General features: G+C 38.7%; 1 protein-coding gene across 4 annotated transcripts in view; it reads left to right on the top strand.

Moving 5' to 3' along the window:
- FGF14 (fibroblast growth factor 14) overlaps nt 1-23,300 on the top strand; it is a 614,997-nt gene extending 591,697 nt beyond the window's left edge. For all 4 annotated transcript variants that reach the window (XM_047085069.1, XM_047084855.1, XM_047084920.1 and 1 more), the window contains 2 exons: nt 19,833-20,031; nt 23,164-23,300. In XM_047085069.1, the coding sequence (XP_046941025.1) occupies nt 19,833-20,031; nt 23,164-23,300 (336 nt within the window). The remainder of the gene's footprint in view (nt 1-19,832; nt 20,032-23,163) is intronic.
- Nucleotides 23,301-25,907: the final 2,607 nt, after the last annotated feature.

Raw genomic sequence — 25,907 nt, 5'->3', positions numbered from 1 at the left:
AAATTCCATTTCTGCTTCTACAGAAAAGAGCCAGATAATAAATCTGATCCTCTCTCCTCCACGGTGATAGCTCCCACCCAAGGGAATTTATTCTAAGACCAAATAGGATGGGATCTTGAGGATTGGGAAGTGTCTTAGACATCATCGAGTCCTTCCTCTCAAGTTTACAGCCGAGTAAAAGATTAAATTATTTCCCTGAAAGTAACGCACGTAGAAAGGTCTCTTGTAAAATTAAAATAAGTCAGACAAATTGTTCACTAAATGAAGAACACCTGCCTCACAGCCTAGGGATCAGAGGTTTGGCAGGGTGTCGAACACCTTGAGATAACCAAGCCCTGAGTCCAACCAGGAGCAGTCTGCATATAAGGATGTGCTATTGATGCCATTTCCACTGACCATTGACTGTGCACTGATGCCATGATGGTCCTTAGCCACTGTCATCACTCTCTGACTCACCACCACGGTCTCTACTCCACCCTGCCTCCCAGTACACTGGGCCTGTGCTTCATTCCCTCCGTATTCAGAATTCTATGTGAGAGTATCCAACTGGCCACCATAGCTCATATGCGATGACTTAGTGGCGAGGGCAGGGAGAAGGGGACAGGGAGGTGGGTGGAGTGGTGAGAAGGTGAGTCCCTTCCCCTCGCCTATCTTGAGATTCTCTTCAAATTTGGAGTAGTTACAACAACAAGGACACAGTGAAGCTCTGTAGACTTCTGCAAGTACCTCTGTTTTGCACTAGACATGGAAAGTAGTCACGGGGCGTGGGAAGGGCGTGCCCGGGCAGCCTGAACCAAGACTGGCTCAGAAGTGCAGCCCTGACAGGAACGGTGCTTTCGTGACTATTGTCACTGTTATTGTTTTTCTCATTCAGAAGCAACCAGACACCTGTTAAGCCTATAAGCTAGAGTTTCTCAAAGCGTGTTAGAAGATACTGCCTGCATAAGAATCATCTGCATACTTATTAAAGCAAATACCTTATCCCAAGCTAGAACTGTAGAATAAAAATCTGTGGGGTCTAAATACTGAATTTTGAGAACCATTGATTTATTCAGGGCCCAATATCTATGTGTTGGTAAGGTGTTACATCCTTTCACTAACTCCTCTGACTTGTCAATCACATAGAGAACTAGAAAGTTCTGTAACTAGTTCCAGAAATGGGGGAAAGTTTTAGCTTTGGATTCCTGGGTGCCAAGTCCCTGTGATTAGTTACTGTCTTTGTAATTACTATCTCCTTATAGCAACTATGTCTTTCTGCTTTGCAAGGGCAGAAAAACTTAAAATATAAAGTATATTAAGTTCTCACTATGCACTCATCATACATCTGTGCAGAAGAAATTTCTATGCCAAAAGTCACACGTGCATGCCAACTTGGCTCTTAAGAGTTTATTATGTTATTTAGCTGTCACGACTTTAGATTTGCAAAGTATGGTCCCCAGGCAAGCATCAGCAGCATCCCCTGATGTGATGTAAATTCTCCCCAGACTTCTGTTTCAGCTAGCTTTCTAAGTGATTCTGACGCACACCAAAGTTTGAGAGTGGCTCCTCTAAGCTTCCTTATCCATGCTATAAAAATAATAATTTATATGTCATTGTTATCCTTTAATAATAATATCCTACATTATTTTCTATTGTTGTAAAACTAAGCTAATGTGCAAAAAAATCACTTTCCCTAAAGAAAGGATTTGATACACAGGAAAAGTATCCAAGAGTCTATATTTAATTTTTTGATGTTGCTCCAAGGTTCTAATCGCTTGATTTCCAGTGAATCCATAGGTGGCCTATATAAGCAGTCACGTTAGAAGTCACATGTAAAGGTTATGAAGGGATCCGGATGTTGTAAAGCTGTAGCACTTGACAAGAAAAATGAGGTTTTTTTATTTCCCATTTTTAAAATGAGGACCAGCCTGTCCATTTTTCTACTGTCATTTAAAGCCATTTCAAGACTTCTTCACAGATGACTTCAACATGGCATTGACAAGGCTTAGTGGGTCTTTCAATTTCTTAATCCCAGGGTTTCTTAGGGCTAAATACCATAATCTCTACCTCTTTATCTATTTCACCCAGATAAAAATCCCTGATTCTGGACTTGCATTCGATTTTCAAAATGCCTCGTTTTGTGACTCAAATTCATGGCAAGTGACATTTCCAAGAGTGAGGATTGAGATTGAAATACGTGTCAACCCCACTAGAGGGTGACCTTTATCTAAGGCAGGACGCAGATAAACGCAGGGTGTCCTCAGCAACTTCCTCAGCATTAGATTTTGTGCTGCTGTTTATTCAAAGTGAGAGAGAGGCCCAAGGCACCACTTCAGGCTGACTCAGACCTGAATAGCTGCCCATTTCTAAACAACCCAGTAGTTTGCTGGGAACATTTAGAACTGAGCCATTGCTTACATTCGGTTTGGATCGCAGGGCAAATTCTTTACTCATAAATGCATGCCTCAATTTTAAAATTCTTATCTGTTTTAATTCTGCTTCTCAAATACCCTCTCTTCCCCACCCTCAGAAAAAAACAAAAACAAAAACATAAATGAACATATGAGAAAAAACAACCATGTCTTTGTTTTTTAGAAACAAAATAGAACAAAAGAGGCCGGAGGATTTTGTTAAGTTCCATGTAGCAATTTAAAAATGAGACCAGTATTTTCTCTAGATACCAAAGAACAAGGAAAGGCACAATCAGAATGTTCAGGCCATGATCAAGGAGTGCAGTTCAGATCCAACCCTAAGAGGTTAATATTGAACACCAGATTTAGGTTCCCTTCCACAGTTTAGATTTAGGAAGTAATATATTTGCAAATGTTATACTAGTAACTCTGCTAAAAAATCTCTCAATTAGACACCAGAGTTCAATGTGATTTTAAAAACCATCTTAATAAATATCTCTTTGTAGCATGTAAAATTAACTCAAAACTCTCAACACTGTGAATTCAAATGATATTTATGTATTCTGGATGCTTGATTTACTAACGTGATTTTTTTCTACCTTGATTTTTAATAATTTTAACAGGAAAAAAAAGCTTGGCATGGGATAGTGCCAACTGAATTAAAACACGTCGGTTGTACTCTTTTCCTCTTTTTTTCAGATTATTGTAAAGAATGTTTCTAGAACACTGGATAGCTGTTTTACCAACAAGAAAATCAATTAACCTCATGTAAAAGAAGACCACAGTAATTAGCCAGGGCTTTTAGATACAAATGGTTTTCATTTTTATCCACCTCCATAAACCAGAAAAACACTGTCGTATGAAATGCATAACTACTAAAATACGAAGAAAGTTTTTCTGTGGCATGAGTTAGTCTCAATTAATTCTTAACTTTCATCTAAGGTCACAAGGAGAGATTGCCTTTGGAAAGAAGGTAGTCTTTCTTTGAAGGATGGGTGGTTTTATCATTATTATATTCTTCAGGGAACAGATCACAGCCTGAATTGAAACCTTTATTCCAGAAAACTAAGCCTGCTGTCCTTTCATACTAAAATAGTATCCATGTACAATTGCGTGTGTTTTCATACAGAATGGGTGTGAACTATTCCAATAACTTTTACAATTCTCTCCAGTTAATGCATTTTTTAACCTGTGAACATTTACTGCTATGTCTAAGATCAGGTATTTTTCCATTAATTAAACAACTTCCATTTTCAAACAATAGAAAACACTCCTGACAGCTTTGTGGGGTTATGCATAAGTGTGCAGTCTTGCAACTGCGCCAGCTTATGGATGATGGGGAGTTAAACTCTCCTTTGCAAATTAGAATTGGAAAAGGAACATGTCATTGAATCACTTCATGATGGTCGCCTCAAACATTCCTTCCAATGGTGAACTGTGGCTGAACTGTATGACTAACACACACCCCTGTCTGTTGTCCCCTGCTAAGATCTGACGTTTCCTGTGCACACGGAGAGCAACCAATCAGAGAGGGTCTTCAATTCTCTCCCCACTTGAAGATGATATTGACCCAACTTTTTCTGAACTCCTTGAAAGTTTAGGGCTTCATTTATTTATTTTCAGCCAACGGTTTGGACTCTTCCTTTTTAAGGTGAAGTTTAAGGGGCTGGCAGGCATACAGAAAGCTACTGGAAGAGACTATGTGAGGGTAAGCAGGGTGGATGGATAGTGTGGGTGATTATCTCGTTTAGTTTTTGCCTCATTCATCATTGTGAGAAAACGTAGAAATGACAGCTTTTCTTTTTTTTTTAATTTTTTAACATTTACTCATTTTTGAAAGGCAGAGAGAGACAGAGCATGAATGGGGGAGGGGCAGAGAGAGAGGGAGACACAGAAACAGAAGCAGGCTCCAGGCTCCGAGCTGTCAGCACAGAGCCCGACTCAGGGCTCCAACTCAGGGACCGCGAGACCATGACCTGAGCCGAAGTCGGCTGCCCAACCGACTGAGCCACCCAGGCGCCCCAGAAATGACGGCTTTTCCAAATATTTACTGAAATGTCTCCTCTGCATTCTTTTTTTAAAAATTTTTTTAAGTTTTATTTATTTATTTTTGAGAGAGAGACAGAGAGCGTGAGTAGGGGAGGGGCAGAGAGAGAGGGAGAGAGAGAGAATCCCAAGCAGGCTCTGCGCTGTCAGCACAGAGCCCGATGCGGGGCTCAAACTCACACACCTTGAGATCACAACCTGAGCGGAAACCAAGAGTCGGACTCTTAACCGACTGAGCCACCCAGGCACCCGTCTTCTGCATTCTTTATGGACAAAACTCAGAAATAATTTCAACCACTTCTGCTTCCAGGCATTTTTATGATTTCTGTAAATAGTAATGTTTCTGTGGTATTTGTATAGGTTTATATGTATATACTTAGACATTCATTTTTCCAGGTTTTCTTCCAACAGTGCTGATGTGGCGTATCCATCTTCCTGTCTACATACTTTACCTTCACGTCCATTTGTCTGGGCAAGTGCATCCCACTGCATATCTTAAGTCTACTTTATAGTTCAATGAGGAGAACTAGTTACTGATTTTTCACCAGGTGCAAGAGCTATCATCTTCCCCTTTATCATTATTAGTGGCCTTTGGGATTGTCAGTTTCTCCATTTATAAAGTGGAAATCATGGGCAATGTCAGATTTTTTTTTAAGGCAACTTAATTTTAATCTTTATTAAAGGTGTACTCTATGTGGCTCCAAAGCATTAAAAACGCTAATAATTAGAGGGCAGCAAGAAAGGATACCCTCTGGACAGAACTCTGTTAGAATGCTTGGCAACAAGAAGCCAAGCTTCTTTGACACATGGCTACCATGAGGCAGGGGAGGCGCACATATGTGGTTCGCCTCGGTGTCTCCAGCCATCTGCACTGAAACACTGGCCTCTAGAGAGGTATTTTGTTTTGCAGGTTCAGTGACTTCTCCAAGATCATTCTTAATTAAGAGGCCAGAGTAACTACAAAGATCTATTTAGTTTCCAAATATTCAAACTTAACCCCTGCACTGTGCTTGGGGATGGGGAGATACACAATGATCACTGGACTGTCATCTGTACTTTTCTCTCCTGATGACTTCAATGCATCTCATTCAAATTTATTGATCTGTTTCGAACTACTTCTTTACCTCTCAACTGATTGAGTTGTCTTTCTTTGCATGTTTATATTGTCCTTAAAAGTGTAGTGACTCTGAGAGCACACTGTCCCTCAGGGGCAGGCTCATGAGAGCTTTGTAACAAGGTGTGGTGATACTTGTTAATTTATTTTCAATTTGCCTCCTCAGAGGGCCTACTGTTTGCTCGGCCTTTTTAGTTGTGACAGCAAATTGGACTGAAAGAGTGAATGGAAGAACTGATCTATGAAACGAGACCTAAAAGCTTATGTAGTTCAATCTGGAAAGATAAACGTGGCAAGTGTAGGCTCAAGTGTATAGATTAATGGAGGCAGAGGGATGTACTGATGGAATTTGTGTTGTTGTTTTACTGTATTACCACATAAAAATGAAAATCATTTTTAAAAGAGTTAGGTGAGTTCATGAGTAATGATAAATAACAACTATTAAAGAAACAAGTATCTTGGAGCCTACTGCTAACCTCTTGCCCTGACATTAGTAAGAATAATTGTGTTTTGTAGTATTCTGAAAAAGTCACAAATGTAACTTCCTTTGGCAATTTTGGGGTCATTCTTATGTATTTAACTAATTCACAGACTGGGAATAGAATAGTTTCCTGCCATAGTAAACTTATGAGGCAAACCTTTCGCAAACGTTTCTGCCCTCAACCCAGAAGTCTATAATGGCCGTGATGCTTTTATGTTTTAGTGGTGATTTGGGAGTCATTTTGCTTGTTGCCTGAGACTTCTTTTAAAAGAAGTACAACTATAAGAAATTAAAGGAACCGCCCCCCACTAAATTCCAGTGCTTTCTCTTCCAATTCCATTTGCTCTGCAACTATTAATAGTTCCTCAACTGCGATTTGTCTTTGTTTTAGGAATGCATTCAGTTTTATCAAGTAATTGGGAATTGAAAACACACACACACACACAACTTAAGAAAAAAATGAAAAAACACAACATTGTGGAAATGTACTCTATAGATATTAGAATTAATAGTCTATAAAAGGACAGAAAGTACTATGTAAACTTCTGTTACACACGTAAACTTAATTTTGCTCAAGAATACAAAACTGGGATGTCTGACCTTTCGGAAACAGCAAGGAACACACGCCAAATGTCAGCCATTTCCACAAGCAAGAAGCATGCACATTGTGTTTGACACTCCCTCACCCTTCATTACCACGTAGGATCACAGAGTACGGGCTATTTGACCTCCTAAAAACTTCTCAAGCCTGACCTTTTCTGTCCAGCCACTGCCAATAGTCTGTTCTGGCACTGCAGTAGACAAATCAGCATTCTTGTATCCAAAGCGACTCACTTCTTTCCCAGTCTTCACACTTCAGGCAGAGTGGTCTTTTCAAATGCCTAACCGACTGCGGCATGCTCTTGCATTAAACTCGTTTGGGGGAGAATCTTCCCCTTGTTTGGGGGAAAGACTAAAACCTTGAACATGACCACCTGCTTCGGCTCATGTCTAGCCTCCACATCATAACTTTCCCTGCTGCCTCCTTCACTGTTTTCATTTTATCCCTCAAATGATCTGTCTCTGCTCCTGCCCCAGGGCTGTGCACATGATATTGCCCTTCCCAGGAATATTCTTCACCTCGCTCTAAACCTAGTTAACTCCTGATGATGTTTCAGATTTCAGCTCAGAGTTTAATGTTTTTCCTTACCAACCCAGGCTAGATCAGATTTGTTTGTTGTATGTTCTCAGACAAATAATTCCTTTTCTTGTAAGAACTTATTTTATGATGATATAATCATTAGTGTAAATATCTGTTGTCCACTAGACTGTATACTCCAAAAGAGGACAGCCTGTATCAATATTTGCTCATTGTAATGTCTCAAGAGCTAGAAAGGTGATTGGCAGGTACTAGAAACTCACTGACTTTTTTTTTTATGGATCAATGAATGCATGACTTTTACATATCATTAGGTATAGAACTTTGCAAATTTGTTTCCATGTGGTCAAAGTACTCAGATTTTCAAATGTATTATATCATATCTGAAACAGGAAACTTAGTATTTGTCATGGTAGACTTTCTTTCTTTCTTTCTTTCTTTCTTTCTTTCTTTCTTTCTTTCTTTCTTTCTTTCTTTCTTCCTTTCTTACCATGTATAATTCTTTCCATTTCGTAGTGTCATATTCTCAACCAACAACCTGGAAAGTAAGATAATGCAACTCATTAATGCCTAAAAAAATTTCATGGTATTATATGAAAATAATTCAGTGCAAATTTAGACAGAATCGAATCCATAGGAGGCCAGCTTCAGTGGCCTTGGCTTCACCTAGTTAAGAGTTAGCCATAGGTTGACATTTTTCTCTCCTTGGTTGTTCTGCTTCCCTGGAAGGTATTGTCTCTCTTCATACTTGTCTGGACTCTGTTTGTCCTTGTGTGTTAACCTTTGGACTCATCAAACAAGTTGTTTCAGAATCTGGGAAATCATGCCCAATGTCTTACTAGCTAATAAAGCAAAATCAAGAGAAGATAATCCTCAGGTTTTCATCTTAGTGTGATGTGGGCTTCCTCTGTATTTCACACATTCACTGTTGGTGATTCTTATCAGACCCTGACTTCTTAGTCCAGCAAGGTGATTTATTGGATACTCTGGGAAAAAATTAAGCCCCTTCAAATTACTCCATACTTTTAACATTGTTATTATGAACAAATATTTGCTAAGTAGCAGTATGATATATGTAAAATGTCAAATGGATAGAAATAAGAACATCTTTTCCATTTGTTTGGTTCAAACAAAATATGTGTGAATGATCTTTGAAAGTCCTAGGGCTCAATATAAATTAATGTTATTCAGTAAATACAGCATTTTAGAAGTATTGTAGAACCTGCTTATAGTTCATTCATTTTTCTATGGAAGCTTGCATTTTAAAGGTTGGATAAACTGGTACTTTTGATTGTTTGCTTTGGTTTGCTTTTTATTTATACAGGTAAGTGGTTCTGACTAGGTATGTATTATTAGGAAACATCGACAACACATGCACTTAATACCAAATAGAAGTTTAATGGAAAGGTCTCATTTAGAGTTTAGGGGCACCTGGGTGGCTTAGTGGGTTAAGCATCCTACTTTGGCTCTGGTCATGATCTCATGGTTCATGAGTTCAAGCCCCGCATGGGGCTCTCTGCTGACAGCTCAGAGCCTGGAGCCTGTTTTAGATTCTGTCTCTCTCTCTCTCTCTTTCTCTCTCTCTCTCTCTCTCTCTCTCTCTCTCCCTCCCCTGTTAGCACTCTGTCTCTCTCTCTCAAAAATAAACATTTTTAAAAATTAATAAAAAAAAGTTTAAATGGGGTTTAAAGAAAGGAAAGTAGAAAAAGAAAAAAGGAAAAAGAAAAAGCTTGCAGGTGAGTGTTGAAATTAGCCTAAAGAAAGAAACATGAACAGTCATAGAAATAGTATTAAAATGCAGTTCAAGGAGGTAAGTGGAAGAAAACAAGGACATACTCACTCATAGAATTCGGCAGAATAACAGTCACAGCTAAGTATTTGACATTTTATACTCAGTCAAGACAGAATGGGCTACAAGTACATTCAAAAGTACCTTTTGAAAGAACACAATAAAGAAAGAATAAGCAACTGGACTGGGTTTGCTAGGGCATGACGAGATACTGAATACCTCTATTCTAACTATGTTAACTTAAAAATTAATTATTATTATTATTATTTATTTATTTTTTTTTTTTGCAAAGCAAATTTTGCTTGTTTTGGCTAACAAAAATTCTAGTGCAATGATTTGAAAATGTTTGCTACCGTCAGTGGTAATGCCTTTGTCTTGTTGGGTGTAAAAGAGATGATTATCTTCCGCAGCAGCCTTTGTCCCATTCAGGAATGTCTCTGCTGTACCCCTCCCCCACCCACACCCTCACCATGGCCAGAGGCACCAGACTCTGGGAACACAGGCTTTTGTTGTTGTTTTCCCCTCCAGTTATTTTGGAAGCCCTTAATTGTGTCATCTTATTTCTTAAATGCTAACTCCCTGTATTTCTTTATTCTCTCTCAGGTAAATATGACACCTGACAGGACCAGAGCAGATACAAGTTCCTTTCCAAACCCAACACTCCTGAGACATTAGGGACGAGTAATAAATTAAGAATAAAACAAGTGCTAAGGCTGATAATTTTTTTTAAATTAATTAATTAATTAATTTATTTATTTATGTATTTTTGAGAGAGAGAAAGAGAGTGCATGTGTTCACAATCTTGGGAGGGGCAGAAGGAGAAAGAGAGAGAGACAGACAGACAGAATCCCAAGCAGGCTTCACACTCAGCGCAAAGCCCCAAGTGGGGCTCAATCCCACAAACCATGAGATCATGACCTGAGCCGAAATTAAGAGTCTGATGCTTAACTGACTGAGCCACCCAGGTACCCCAAGGCCGATAATTTTTAAATACTTTATCCAAATTTACTTAATAATCTTTTCCAGTCCTTTCCTGAGGGTCATTCAATTGAAGGAGAACATTTGTTCTGGAACTCTCTTAACTTGGGTTTGTGGTCGCCCTAGTTGTTATCAAGTCACATTCCTCTCTTAGATTCCCTTTTAGAACTACACTGGGTTGACCAATGATATAACTAGTGATTTAGAGCCCAGGCCATAGAGTCAGACAGCTGAGGATCAAACCCTGCTCTGCACAAACTCTACCCAGATGCTTAACTATAATGCCATAGTTTGCTAAAAGGAATAAAATGAGATCATACATGTAAAGCAGTTAGCTTTGTGACCAACTTATACTGATAAATGAAAATGTGTTAATTATTACTAAGATGCATTTTAGTTTTCCTTTAATTAGATTTACACTCACATTTAACCCAGTCTATAATAGAGCAGTGTTCCCTAGACATCTGTGGTAGACAGCAGTATTTATCTTTTTAATTTTTAATCTTTTGCAGAGAGGTATTTCCATAAAATATAAGAACTTTAAAGTGCTAAAAAATTATTTTTAAAAATACAAATAAAAGGGCAGCATTTTATTTTATTTTATTTTTTTAACATTTATTTATTTTTGAGACAGAGAGAGACACAGCATGAACGGGGGAGGGGCAGAGAGAGAGGGAGACACAGAATCGGAAGCAGGCTCCAGGCTCTGAGCTGTCAGCCCAGAGCCCGACGCGGGGCTCGAACTCACGGACCGCGAGATCGTGACCTGAGCTGAAGTCGGACGCTTAACCGACTGAGCCACCCAGGCGCCCCAGGGCAGCATTTTTAATTTTACATTCAACAAATACTCTTAAATTGCTACAGAAGTTTATAAATGCTTTTGCTCAATTTCTGTACTTGTTTCATTGCAGACAGGGTATAAATAATTTGTAGCCGGGCACAGGTCCCTGAACCAAACTTTAAGTAGTCCTATGATGGAGACTATGTAATATATTCTGTCATTTACCTTTTGAATGAGATGACCCTATTTCTAAAATGTTCTAAAATATTCCCTGACGTTGTCATGATTGGTTTATCTACAACTTCGACTTCACTTGATATTTCTGCTGTAACAAAAGTACCAATCACTAACTGAATCGGTAAAATCCTTAAAATGGAGGATGAGGCGATGCTGATAATCTGACATTGAGACGCCACGAATCTCTGCTTTGATGAAGCCTGTATTTGTCAGACCAAGAAGCTTGCATATCACTGTGTGCATATGTTATCTGTTGACATCATTCACTTAGATCGTCCAGAAAAGATTTTAAAACTCATAGCAGCACTTTTTCTGGATTTGCTTACATATATTCAGCGTGATTCCCTTCACATAATGCACTGTCGGTTTTACATTTCTCTTTTAGCAAAGTTCAGTACAGTTAGCATATGACCCTACATATGTTGGAGAAGTATACCGTTGGGAAGCTGATGTGTGATAAAACACCAGAACACATTTGATCTGAGAGCTCAGTTTTTACTCACAACATCATCCACTATGACACCCTCATCCGATTCCAGCCCTTTCCTCGGGAATTTATGACAGCCATGGACTGTGTTTTTCTGGGGGGTTGGTTGGCAACAGATGGCAGCCAACCCAATTTCTGTTTTGTTCAATGTTTCTTTAACTGATCAATGGGGAGAAATGTTGTATACAGGTTGGGCGAAGGGGAGAAGGGATTCATTTTAAGTACCCGTATGTTTTCTTGTTTCTTTTTTTTTTTTTTTTACACTCTCTTAAGAATTTGCTTTCTTTCCCTCTGTACAATAACATAGAGAGATGAGTCACCTCTGTCAATATAATAGCATGTATCACTCATTACTGTTTTCCATCTATATTTTCTTTTGCATGCAGGTGTAGATATAAAGATCAGCAGATAAGATACATATTTTCTGTGTTTTAGCTGAAGGATAAAGTAATTACCTGTATCAGTTATCAATTGCCTTTATGACACCATGTACAACCACAAGAGCTGATGTGGCACGTAACTGTTAAGTGCATACAGCTTGTACACGTGGGAGTCAGGTGGAGCTTGGCTAAGCAACTCTGTAGATCTCGGGCAGGACTTGACTGTGTGTCTGGGAATGGGCCAGCCTAGGTTGGAACAGCTGGCTCTACTCCACCGATGTCTCTCCCTCAAGCAGGCTAGCCAGGCATGCTGTCATGACTGTGCAGGAGGAGGAGAGACTGTGCAGGAGGTCATCAGACCTCTACTTTCTTCACCTTGACTCACGGTGGGAGGACGTGTCAAATTATGTGCTAAGAGCATTGTTCAGGGGAGGGTGAAGCATTTGAGCCATTTTGGCAATTGATTGCATACCTAAAAGAAGAGATATTTTCAGCTAAATGCTATGATAAATGAGTAGGAATAGTTAGATATATTTATCTTGATGAAAATAAATGTATTTGGGCAAGTTACTAAACTCTCCATGATCAATATCTTCCATTCTAAAATGGAGATAATAGCACCAATCCTGTAGAATGATGGTGAAGATTAAAATCATTGATTATGTAAAGTGCTTAGCACAGTGCCTGATGCAGAGTATACATAATTTAAGTAAGAGTAAAAGTTGTTAACATTAGTATTATTATCATCATTATTGTGGTAAAGATTTCACTGTTGAGCACTGAAAAATGTGTGAGGATGGTGTACAGTTGGATCCGCAGTTTCTTAAGCATATTTATTTTGTAATTTTTTTGCTAATATTTATAGCACTGATACCATCTGTTCATGTTACAAGCATTATTATTTTAGGGATTTATCCATGTCTATATTCTAGAGAAAACAGATTTAACATTCTAGAACCAGTTGGCATATATTTTTATTTAATCTTAAACTTTACTTTCTTATTTGTTTCCATTTTCTTGCTTCAATAAATGTTATACTAATGTTAAGAAATAGTAGTAAGCTTATGAATAATACCAGTTTAATTGATATTTCCTAAAATTTTCTGATCATTTATTAATTTACTAATGGTAATAGGAACATATTCCAATATTTACCAAGCTCTAATAGTCATACAAATCATCTGGAGTCTTGTTAAAATGCAAATTCTGACTTGGTAGATCTGCAGTGGAGCCCAGGATTTGGCATCTCTGACAAGTTCCCAGGTGAAAAAGTTGCTATTTGGTCCCTGAATAGCAAGCAGATACATATATTCTCCTATGGATAGTTAAAAATTTTATATATGTGTATATATAACATGCGTGAACATACATAAAAGTACATAGTTGTATAAATAAATAAATTAACTAAATCAATTATTTAGTATAATAAACAAATTACATTCTTGCCACAGTTCCAAACAAATATGTCAATAAGTCATAAAAAGAAAATATTTATTCAATATAATAAGTTAAAAATTTAATACATAAATCAATATGTCTAAAGATAAATCTGTGTTTATATAATAACATCTCTAAATGTCAAATAGTGTCTTTCCTGGCAAAAGAAAGAAGAAAGACAGAAAGAAAGAAAGGGTCTTCATTTGCAATTTTTTTCTCTAGAAACTACTTCAGGAAGAGCTTTTGGATGTATAAATATGAGTACTGGAGAGCCTGCTTTGTTGGGAACAATATACTTCAAACCACTGGGTCTTGCAATCAAATAAAAGCTGTCTCCTAAACACAAATGTAATTATGCTTTATTCTGAAGTACATGCACAAACAATTGAATATTTTTTTTTCTTCCTGTGGGTATTAGTCATGGTCTAATATTATGAATATTTGATTATGTAGAGTTTCAGATAACTACATTAGTCACCTCAGTTGTCTGTTTTTGAGTGTTAACTACAAGTTCTGTCTTGTCCCCAGATTCACAACTGTAAACTCTTCTAAAAGGTCAGAATATTCTTTCCTTAAATGTAGTCTTCAGGGTACCCACAATTTCTTTTTAAAGAGCTGAGTAGCATCAGAACAGTATCATTAATGCAAACCATGGATTTTGAAACCATAGAAGGTGAAGGAGAACAGGTAGATCTCTACTGATCTCAGGATAAATTCTAGTATGTGATATCTCTGAGGAGTAGAAAAGGAAGAAAAAAAACCCTGAGAATTCAGGTCACGTGGATCTTTGGGATTCCTGTATGTAGAAATGTCTATTGTACTGAAAGCTGTGAAGAATAATTAAGTCACTACTTCCCTGGCCATAGTAACAGTGAACATTGGAGTTCTATATATTATATAATTACCAATATAAATATAAATATGCCTATAGTTTACAACTCATTGTACACTTTACCAATTATTTTGCACTTCTATTATCTTATTTGAGGTTTGCAAGAAACCTTTATGATTTGTTACTGTTCTCCGAGGAAGAACTTGGAGTCTGGCTCCCTCCTTCTCTGTTTAAGTCTGGGGAGAAACACTCCAAAGTTCAGGGTCAGGGTCATTACTGAGATATTGATGAGAGAAGACTGGGCTTTTTGATGACTCTGAAAATATAGAAGTTAACATAATATTAACAGGTATTATTTATTGTGCATTTATCATGTGCTATTTGCTAGTGTCTATCTAATATCATTTCTCTACCCTCTCTTTTTAATCTATTTTAGATTTGCCTTATCTTGTAATAGATGCTGTACATTTATCTGGAATGCCTGTTTATATATTTTCCTTTGAAACAGCGGAGGTGATGGTGATGCTGGTGGTAGGCAAACTTGTAGATATTAACCAAATGCAAATTTGTGTTTCTCCTAGTTGGTGCAGCGACTGAAGGAATTTTTGAGCTAACTACTTGCATCTCCTAACCAGACACCCAAGCTCACAACACACCGTATGGGCTTTTCCAGGGACAAACTCATGAAACTGATTGAAATTGTTTACAATTGTGTATGTGAAAATAGGTAGAATCCAAGTTCAATTTGGCAATACTTAGCTCCTTAGTAATTTGAATTTTAATGAACAACCCCTCCATATTTATCTAGGTTGGGAAGTCCTTAGATCAGAGTTGGTAAAGCTTTTTGGCAAATCACCATACAGTAAACATTGTAGGCTTCGCGGTCCATACAATATGTCTCAACAATTCACTCCTGAACTTCAGAATGTGGGCTACAAGAAGAGATGGTAGCTGCATTTGTCCCTTGGGCTATAGCTTGTGGACCACTGACTTAGAGCCTCACGGTCACTTTCAGCACTTTGGTTATGGTTTTCCTTAATTATCTGGGTTCGTAGCTCTTCATTAGTTATGAAATACAGAACATGGGCCTTCCCTTCCCTCCACCCTCTTCTTTCATCCAGAACCCAGAAGCCTCCCTTAGTATATGCAAATGGCTTATCGGGGTATTTTCCTAAACAAAGGCATTTCCCTGAGAAGAGGGATTCTGCCCCTACTGTTAAGATAATAAGTGCGCCACAGATGGTGCTTTCAATTCAGAACAACCACAGCATAAAAGGAGATAGGAAGTTTTTGTCTAATTGTTCTGTTTTTCTATTCTATGAGTTGACGATTTAGTTTGGCAATGATACAAATTAATATTTAAGCCTCTGCTGGAACTCAACCATTGTTGTTGATGTTTTGGTATCGGTGGTTCTAAATATAGGCAGGCAAGATGAGAAAAAGACACATCAAACTCCTTATCTGTTTCATTTTGGCAGTTTCGGAGAGTTTCTATTTAAGCTTACATCTAAATAAGCATTCTCATTTTATCACTGCCGGTTTTAGAGCAGTTCACTGGCACAATCATCGTATTACTCAAACGTATAAAAACCATACGATAGGTTAGGGCTGTGCTGCTCAGCCACCTGGGCTCCCTTCTTCATTTAGTGTTTCTGCTCCTCTACATTGGAGGTCTCAAACTACAGGCTCATGGGCCCATCTCTGACCCTGGGTCTCTCTGATACTGAAAAACAAAAACAAGAATTAAGAAATAGTTGCTACTATTAAAAGGAAATTGTATCTAGAAACCTGATGTCTTATTTCCTTTGGAAAACCGGGCTTACTAAAGCTCTCAGGTTTCTATTTTCACATGAGAACCGTGTGAGGAACAGCTGTTCTTTTTTATCATTCTTTCCACCACTCGGTCTTTTCAACACTGAGCCTGAGCTGGGGGGCATTTAGCCTCATAATGGTGCCAGGGTTCCAACGGCCAGCTTCACTCTTGTGTCTACCTGGTCAGTAGAGGCACCAAGTTTGTGACCCCTGCTGGCTACATGTACCCTAGGGATCTCATCAGCAACAATATCCACCTGTGGGACTATTCACTCCATCTGTCCTCCTAAAGCATGTTGTGGGACTCAGACACAACACTGTGGCCATGTTAATTGCATAGTTGTTATCAACAGCAGGTATGTTTATGGGTTATGTTTTATTCATTTGGTCAATGCCAGTTTTCCCTTGCAAGGAAATACCTTTTAGAAGGTAGGACCAAGAAAAAGAAAAGGGTTTCTGTCTTCAATAATTTTTAGAACATAGAGCCTTTCTCTGTTCGTCTGGGCTGCAAGGAAGTTCATAACTCAATTTAACAATGTGTCACAATTCCGGTGCTATTTCTCTTCTTACTTTGTGTGTCTCTGATAATGATATCAACACTGATTACTAAGGTGAACGCACATATATGCATGTACAATCTTCAAGTCCATTTTGCAAGAGACTGGGCTTCAACACATCAGAGTATAAGTGTTACTAATGTCTCAGAACCATCCTCCACACTGGCAACAGATATGTGTCTGCAAAATACCAGACTAAATCATTATTCCCTTGCTTATTCAGGAAGGGCTGTCTGCATATCTACCTCTTGCTCATAAGGAATCTAAGTAATTATCAAAGTGTCCAAAACCCTTCACATTTCCCTAATCTACCTTCCTATCCACATATCTGTGAAGTCACTGGCCCACCTCACAGAAGGGGGATGTGGAATGACTTCCTCAGAGTCGCCAGAGGCAAACATTTTATCTAAAAAGACTTAGTGTCAGGGGCACCGGGGTGGCTCAGTTGGTTAAGCAGCCGACTCTTGATTTCAGCTAAGGTTATGATCTCACGGTTCCTGGGTTCGAGTCCCACACTGGGCTCTGTGATTACAGAGCAGAGCCTGATTTGGATCCTCTGTCTCCCTCTCTCTGCCCTCCCCCACTTGTTCTCTCTCTCTCAAAATGAATAAATGTTAAAAATAATAACTAAATAAATAAATAAATAAATAAATAAATAAATTTTTTTAAAGTAAAAAAAGAGAAAGACCTAGTGTCCGAGGTCCTGAAGTATACTCTAAGAACAAATGATTTCTTCCACATCTAGGATCTTCATTCTCTTTCATATATAATTTAGGATAGAGACCATGTGACATGTTCCTAATTTGCTATTGGTAATGTCCTCTGAGCAGTGGGGATCAGATGGGGATAGGGGTTGACTACTCTGTGTAACTGCTTTTCCAACACTGGAGGCCCCGGTGTCTCTAGGGAAAGGCCAGTCAGTAATCCTGTCAATAAGGTGAGCCAGGCTCTGGGCAGAGACCGGCTATCCCAGATGGCAGGTGCCAGTTCCTGTGACCCGGGAGTGGCCTCCTGGGTCAGCTCTTCTCCACCCCCCTCCCAGCTGGTTTTGAGACAGGTTTTAACAGGTAAAACCGGATGCCTTGGCCTGTCTCAATAAAAGGCCAGCGACACACAGAGTCTAATTTGTTTGTCATAGAAGGTGCACATTCAAAGAGTATGTTGTATTCATTAGTCTTTTGAGGGCAAGCCAGATTTACAGCATTCCACTTTATTTTTCCCCACCACAAATGTGTGAGCATGCATCCTTTAGTCAGTCCTCCCTCTACAGCATGGCCTGATTAACTCAGAGACTGTCATTTTTAGCAAGAGAACTAATGGGAGGATATTTGGAAAAATAAGATATTGTAGAAGGCCAGAATATTTATTTGGGTGGGATCTCATCCAAACCTGAGCTGGCATCATATAGAAGAAATGAAGACCTACCGAAATTCCTTTGGGAGGGGCCAAGCCCACCTTTTGGCTACTTTCATCTCATCAAATTAATCACCTTTTGGATCTGTTATCTTTGTCATGAAAAACGTCTGCCATTAACAAAACCTGTTCCCCTTGGAAAACTATTAGCTTTCAGCGAATTAAAGTTATAGGGCACTCTGAATTAATTGTATCCTGCAAGGGACACCATTTGATAATTCACACTCTCGTGGGAAATATTGAAAGAACCTTTCCACAGGCAGTAATGTCACATTCCTTATTATAGCTGGCATAACTTTAACTCTTACAGGTTTAATTTTTGGTCCCTAAAGGACGTGTTTTTCAGAATGCATAAAGAAAACAATGTATAAAAAAAGAAACAAGTTATTTTCTGCAGTCATAAAAATCTATTCAAGTGAAAATTTTTTCAAGTACAGTGATAGTTTTTAAAAGGTCAATGACAAGAAACCTCTATTTTGCATCTATATTTCATATATATATATATATATATATATATATATATAGAATAGCACAGTGTTGAACTATTTAAAATAGCCACAAAGACTAGTTAAGTCATTTCTGTGTGTATAACTAGGAAGCTTGAAGTTTTAAATTACTTTTAATAGAAGTCTGTCAGAAATGTCTTTCTTGATTAAAGTTTAGAAGTGTGTATGGGGCCCCTGGGTGGCTCAGTTGGTTAAACATCCGACTTCGGCTCAGGTCATGATCTCAGAGTCCTTGGGTTCAAGCCCTGCGTTGGGCTCTGTGCTGACAGCTCAGAGCCTGGAGCCTGTTTTGGATTCTGTGTCTCCCTCTCTCTCTGCCCCTCTTCAGCTCACACACACACACACACACTCACTCTCTCTCTCTCCAAAATAAATAAACTTTTTTAAAAAATTAAAAAAAAAGAAATGTGTAAAAGTCATCTATGAATATTTATGTCATTAATGATAATCATATAATAGGGAGCTTTGGGCTGGTCATTGGTGGAGATCATGGCAGTGAGACTCAGGGCACTTGATTCACTTTACCCTTTCCAGAAAAGCCAGGTGGATTGCAGTCAGGGCAGCTTTTAATGTTTCTCTTCAAAAATTCTAGCTGGTGTGCAGCACCTGGTCGGCTCATCTGGTTGAGCGTCTGACTTTGGCTCAGGTTGTGATCTTACAGTTCACAAGTTTGAGCCCAGCATCGGGCTGTGTGCTGACAGCTCAGAGCCTGGAGCCTGCTTCGGATTCTGTGTCTCCCTCTCTCTCTGCCCCTCCCTGACTCGTGCCCTGTCTCTTTCTCTCAAAAATAAATAAACATTTTTAAAATTTTTTTAAAAAATAATAAATCCAGTGGGGCTCCAAAGCATGGAATTAGGTCATTATTTCCAGCTCCCATCTCTATGAGCAGCTGACACAACACCCATCCTCAACTCCCGTGGCTGGCTTGTGTGCCAGCTGATTGTCATGGTTTTCCTTTGAGTTCTGGGTCTCTTTGTAGGTAAAACATAACACCTTATCATATCAGTGATCTAATGCATGGCTAGCAGCTACTAGGGGAGCATATAATTATTCCTATGGAAATAGTGAAAATAGATGAACAAATTCCGTAAGTATAAATCTTATTTTTGTTTAGCATATTGTGAGTATTGTGCTTTTTCTGGTTGTACTCTGGCTGAATTGTACACTGTTTCACTGAGACTGTTCTGAGTTTGTGCGTGTCTCCTATTTTCTCGCAAAAGGACATCCATACTCTTGCCTCTGCATATGTTCCCAATAGTAGCAGATTCTTCTCTATTCATTGCATATTTAAAAAGTGTGCAAATAGTACTTGAGGACGAGGTGAGGCTGGTCATCTCTGCCCAAGGGTTGGCTCATTCCTCCCGGGCAGACAAATTTCTGGAGGAATAAAGACAAATTTTGGGGAGGCTTCCATTCCTTCCTCTAACTGTCTTTTCTTCCTCTCGTCTCAACAGGAACTGTTTACCCCTGAATGCAAGTTTAAAGAATCTGTTTTTGAAAACTATTATGTCATCTACTCATCTATGCTGTATAGACAACAGGAATCTGGTAGAGCCTGGTTTTTGGGATTGAATAAGGAAGGGCAAGTCATGAAAGGAAACAGAGTAAAGAAAACCAAACCAGCAGCTCATTTTCTACCCAAGCCATTGGAAGGTGAGTCTTCTGTGTACATTATCCTTCTCAGTTTACCACACATTTATTTTCCCCATTGCTAACTCTACATTGGCCGCAAGGAACTTCATGGAATGCTGGAGATTTTCTGTACCTGGATCTGGGTGGTAATCACACAGATATCTACTTTAGCCATGAATCTAAGGTTTGTACACTTTACTGTACATATGTGCGTGTATGATGTATATATATACACATACACATAAATCATAAACATAGATATAAAGATTTACGGGATTTATAAAAATATATGCATATATATGTACATATATACATACACAGTTAAGTTTTGAAAATTATGGAATACAAGTATTTGCCCATTTTGATGGTATTTAGCTGAAAGTAATCACATACTTGTGAATTATTGTAATTACAGAAAATGAAGGGTTAATCACTTGGCCTTGAGAGAGTGTCGATATCACAGATCTCCCTTCCAACTATGAAATTGTTTAGTAAACTTTGGTACCACCTTCTTATATATTCACTTGAAAACAATGAAGCCTTGGCATTTACTTTGATCAGATTCACAGAGAGCAGACCACGAAGTGTTGATATTTAATCAGAAGCATCTGTGCCTTTCTCATTAAGGATTCTGCCAAAAGTTCCATTTACCTTATCTACATAATTTTTGAGAACTACAAAAAAAAATTGACATGGAGGCATTTCAAAAGTGTTGTCTATTCAAATACTTTTGCTTACCTTTGACAAAAAAGCAGATCTACAGTAACTAAATAAACACTTTCATCTAACTTAGTTTGATTTTCCTTTTGTTTTTTTTGTTCCCAGAAGAAAGGTTTAGCCATCAAGAGAAAATGTACACTGGTTTTTTATAATCCATATTCCTTATATAGGAATGAGATAATTTGGAATATTAAAGGTTAATTATTAGTTATCTGTGAATGCATAATTCAGCTTTCAGTTCGCCTAAGTTTGGAAAACCACTCTTACTGGTTAATACCATCTGTATGATTTCATCAATAATGGCTTACTGTCCCCTTAACTCAATTTGCCTACAGAACAAGCCATCAAAACCTAACTGGTTAGCCACCATGGCCCATCTAGGAAAGGAAGAATTATGCCAGAATCTGAAATATGAGTGAATTATTCTCATTATATGATAGATCATAAGGCAATTAGAGTAGACATAAGAAATGAGAGAGTTTGGCTATTCTTCCAGAGTAACACCTCTATGATTTGGCCTTATGTTTGTTGATGAATTTTGAGACCATCAGACTCACCAATATTCAAATGCAAGTGAAAAATTAAAAAACTAAGTCTGTAGCAGTTCTAGAAAAATCTTGGTTTATTTGCCACCTCGCTTTGTCTCTTTATATTAACTTTCGTGTTGAATATGAACAGATGAGAATTAACCAAATTTTTAAAACCTTATCTTTTAGCTACATAAATGTAATGAAAATCAAAAGGGACTTTATGTCTCTTAACTGAAGCAAAATCTGGAGACCTGCTATTTTTGTATATCTAGCAGGAAATATCGGAGACTGAGATGAGGTGTAATAATATCACTTGGTATTTGAATCATACACTGAAGAGTTGAGTGTGTGTGTGTGTGTGCGTGTGTGCGTGTGTGTGTGTTGTGCATTTATGTATTTTTCAGGCAGAGAGGAACAGTATTTTCAAATAATTAGCAGACAGAGGTACTCTAAGAACAATTAAGGGGGTATTAATTATAATGACAGAGGTTATCACGTAGTGTAAGTTATAGAGGAGAATTAATTTCAAAACCCCTACAGGATGTAAATTATATGATTGGAAATGTTTATGGCAAATTAGGTACTTGATTAATTATTGATGCTCTGGGGCATTCCTATCTCTTACACAACTTCACCACATAGACAATCAAGGTTAATGCTCTGCCGCTATTGTCTCCTAATTGAATTAGTAGTGAGAGAGGAGAAATCGGACATTGCTTCAAGGATATGGATTAATCCCTTTTACTACCTTGCCAAGTCATTTCTGGCAGGTCTGGTGTACACATGCACTTTCAAATGTGTGTGCTGCTGAAAATCCACATGCTGCATTGATGCAAAAGAGGTTGTACCACCTTGAGCATGGAGAACGCATATGGTGGTCCATCCTGACTAAACATAGAGTCCCTTCATAAAATATCAGACCCTTTCCAAAGCCTAAAAAGCAGGTTAGACAGCTCTAATTCCTGAGTATTTCTGATGGCAGATGATTTTAACTCAGCTAATTTCCTCCAAGCATCAGTCCCCCTGAAATGTCCTTCTGCAAGATTCCCTAGAACTATTTTCCAAAAACCCACATGAACTGCTGTGATTAACTGAGCCACTGGACACTATTCAAGCAATTGCTCAGGACTTACTTGGGCATCCATCCCACATGCACTCTTGCCATTCTGTGCTTCTGCCTTATATGACATCAATTATTAGGTTTTTAATAACATATCAGAATGAGGCATAAAAATACAAAATGTCCCACACATGCCTTCAGATTTTTAAGGGTCTCTTTCCATGATGGTGGGAGAGGAAATCTAAAGAATGATCTCCCACAGTCCCTGGCTAAGGAAAGTGAGTTATTGTTGCTTTGGATAGCTTTTGAAGTTGACGCGAGTGTGATTATGTTGCTTTTGAACCACTTGAGTGGAAAATAACGTGATGATCTAGAGGGTAAATACCAGGACTCGAAAAGATGAATGGGAGTGAGGGGTTTCAGTGTTGACATCAGGGTGCAGTGGAAGGGAAGTATGAGTCTTCCTGACTGGACAAAGAGAAACAGGTTTGTGCCCCCCCTAAAGGAGATATGCAGATATGTTATCTAAGTGCTTGCCATTGGTGTGTGTGTTTGTGTGTACTTTATATCTGAGCCCCACAAAGAGGCCACTGCTCCTATTTAAACCCTCTCTCCTAGACAAAAACCCACACTCACTCAAGTGCACATATTAGTTACACAAGCTGGAGAATGTGGAGGAAGTACTGTCTTCCCTTCTGGGGCAGGAAATTACTGCTTTAACACAGGAAGTCCCCTCTACGAGGGGTTGAATTACTTCCGGTGTGTCAGGCCTGGCCACTCTTGAACCTAACCGCCCTAATGTCTCCTTTCCTCCCTTCTTTACGCCCCGCCGCCCATCCCCAGTTGCCATGTACCGAGAACCATCTTTGCACGACGTGGGAGAAACGGTCCCGAAGGCCGGGGTGACGCCAAGTAAAAGCACAAGTGCGTCGGCAATAATGAATGGAGGCAAACCAGTCAACAAAAGTAAGACAACATAGCCAGATCCTCACAGGTGTTGTGACTTATTCGTCCTGAGCACAGTTGAGTGATTTATCCTTGCCAGACATTCCTGCTCCCGCGGCTGAGGAGCGGCCGGAAGTAAGCCAATGCTTGCTCTTTGCTGTCTCGAACTTCTTGATTGCAAGTGGATAAATCTTCAACCTGTTGCATCCCCAGAACAAGAAGACACCTGGACAACCAGCTCAACTCAGACCATGGAATGCCCTACCAGATATGGAATGCCTTTTTAATATCTTTTCTGTGACTGTGACACTTCATGTGAATGACATACTTCACAAGTACACTCGATACCTTGCCTGCTGACAGCTACCCATAATCCTTTTTGAGTCCTGTTTCAGCGAAATCCATGTGTTTAAGTTCAATTTTGTAGCACACAAATACTATTGAGTAATTTCTAGTTAGACGCTGTAAACCTGTGCTATTATGGATTTCTCTTCCCCCCGTTTTTACAGGGCTGCCCGCTCCACTGTCTGTGACCTTTTGCGGGGATTGTATTCCTCTAAATCTTAAATGTTGCAGTTGGCTTAGTTCGGAGAGCGATCAGGGAATCAGGAAGCCTTCTCAACCTATTAGTACAAATTGCATCTATAAAGATTAAGAGTGTTGTCTCCGGCTCCCACTCTCAATTAAACACACATATATGCTCTGTCCAGTAGCAGATACTGTGCTCCTCTGGTCGGTGTGGCCGGGGTGAGAAATGGGTCAAACACAGTCCAGGGGAAGCTCTCTAAAGATATGTGTTTGACACCCCCCTATAGTTCCTTTGTGTGTGTGTGTGTTTTATACATATCACAAGCTTACTGGTTAATGGTAACATTTGCCTTGCCCAGCGAGCAAGACCCACTGGTTTTTGAGAAAGTGGGTCCAAAGAACTCTGTAGGCCTTGTAGGCCTGATTAAGGTTCATTTTTTCATCTACTAATCCTCATTATTTGGGAAAAAAAAAAAGAAAAAAAATAAAATTCAATAATTACAACCTACAAGAATTGCGCTACCTAAATCCATTTCAGATATAATCCTACCTGTTTTTAATGAACCGAACTGAATGCCATCCCCAGTTTTGGCTGCGTTCCACTCATACTCAGCAGAGCATGGGCAAGGCGGCTGTTGTGTTCTTTTTCTGCAGCAGCAATGCAAACGTTAGTTATAAATTAGACTTTAATATTTTTGGTGTTTAATGACAAGTTTTTAAAACTGGACATATTATTAGGAAAAAATATTTTTTTTAGCTCAGCATGCTGAGTCAGGTACTGTGTATTTCGCCACTCCAAACCTGTAACTCAGCTTCTTGGGGCCCCAGTTGCCCAGTGGCTGGGGTAGAGGTGCCTTGCCATGATCTCAGAATGCAGTCTGTTGAACTATTCTGGATAAAATTCAAGGCAAACCAACACGTTCACACATCAGGTTTTCGGTCCATTCAGTTGATTTGCATTTGTTTTATCTTGCTTTCTTAATTTCCTTTTGCATAATTCTGAGCTTAGGGAAGACAACTGCTAAGAAAGGCCATGAATATAGTTGACGGCACAAGGAAGAAACCAAGCAAAACGTTCGGTATTGGATATAAAGAGTTTCAAAATGTCTGATATGAAACTGTTTGGAAATATATTTGTTAGCTCTGTGTATACTTAATAAAATTCAATGTTTTCTCCTCCGAAGAGTTAACTGAGACCAAACTGAACCTCATTTATAGAAAACTCTATGTGGGATTATGTACTGGCCTCTTGTTATTATTTCCACGTGGAAGGCTGACCCAGTCGCCATTTCCTCCCATCTGCACTGTATTTTCTTGGAAATTATTTTGTCACTGCTTTCCTAAGTCTCCATGACAGCCCTTGCCCGGCATTTAAAAATTTTGGCCTGCTTAGCTGATTAAAGATTTAGTATAAATTTAACTGTTTATGCTTACTTCATTTTCATATTGGATTTCATTTTAATAAATAAAAAGTTAGCATAACGTTTGGGTAGATTTATTGTCAATAATGCTAAAGTACGAACATAACAAAATCATTCCTTTGACCATTCTTGATTTCCTGTTACACCATCTTAAGGCCTATCGTTTTCAACAGGATGAGTTAAAATATGTTAGATGAGTTTCATGAACCAACTATTTAGGGAAGACATATATTCTATAATATGTGGCAAACTATGAATTATTTAACTTGACATTCCAATTAGATGGGCTTATACACACTGCTCGCCCCAACTCACACACACACACACACACACACACACCAAACAACCCCACCTATTTGTTTTTGGTAATCAGCCCTACTTGCTGGTTTTTTCCCACTGCAAGCCTGTTAATTGGTTAAAATTAAGACAAGATTTATTTTTGTAAATGACTGAGACTTATGTAAATGTGCATCTCTGTTTTGTTTTTTATATGAGTTGTCTCTAAGGGCATTTATCCCTATGAATGGATGTCAAATACTTTCTTCTAATATATGTTTAGACATATTGCAGACGGGTCCTTGTTATTTGTAAATTAGACCGTTTCCTCTGTGTCTGGTCTCACCTGTTGCATGGGACAAGGACAGCACTGGTGAACTGCATGTAGTAGGACCTACGTATCAAGAACTGTGGTAT

Source organism: Lynx rufus, unplaced genomic scaffold (genome assembly GCF_022079265.1).
Source record: "Lynx rufus isolate CCGP_SWC_20201006 ecotype Redwood Valley unplaced genomic scaffold, mLynRuf1.p SCAF_1, whole genome shotgun sequence".
Classification (NCBI taxonomy): Eukaryota; Metazoa; Chordata; class Mammalia; order Carnivora; family Felidae; genus Lynx; species Lynx rufus.
The sequence above is the reverse complement of the archived record's forward strand: the minus strand, read 5'-3'. Positions and strand labels throughout refer to the sequence as shown.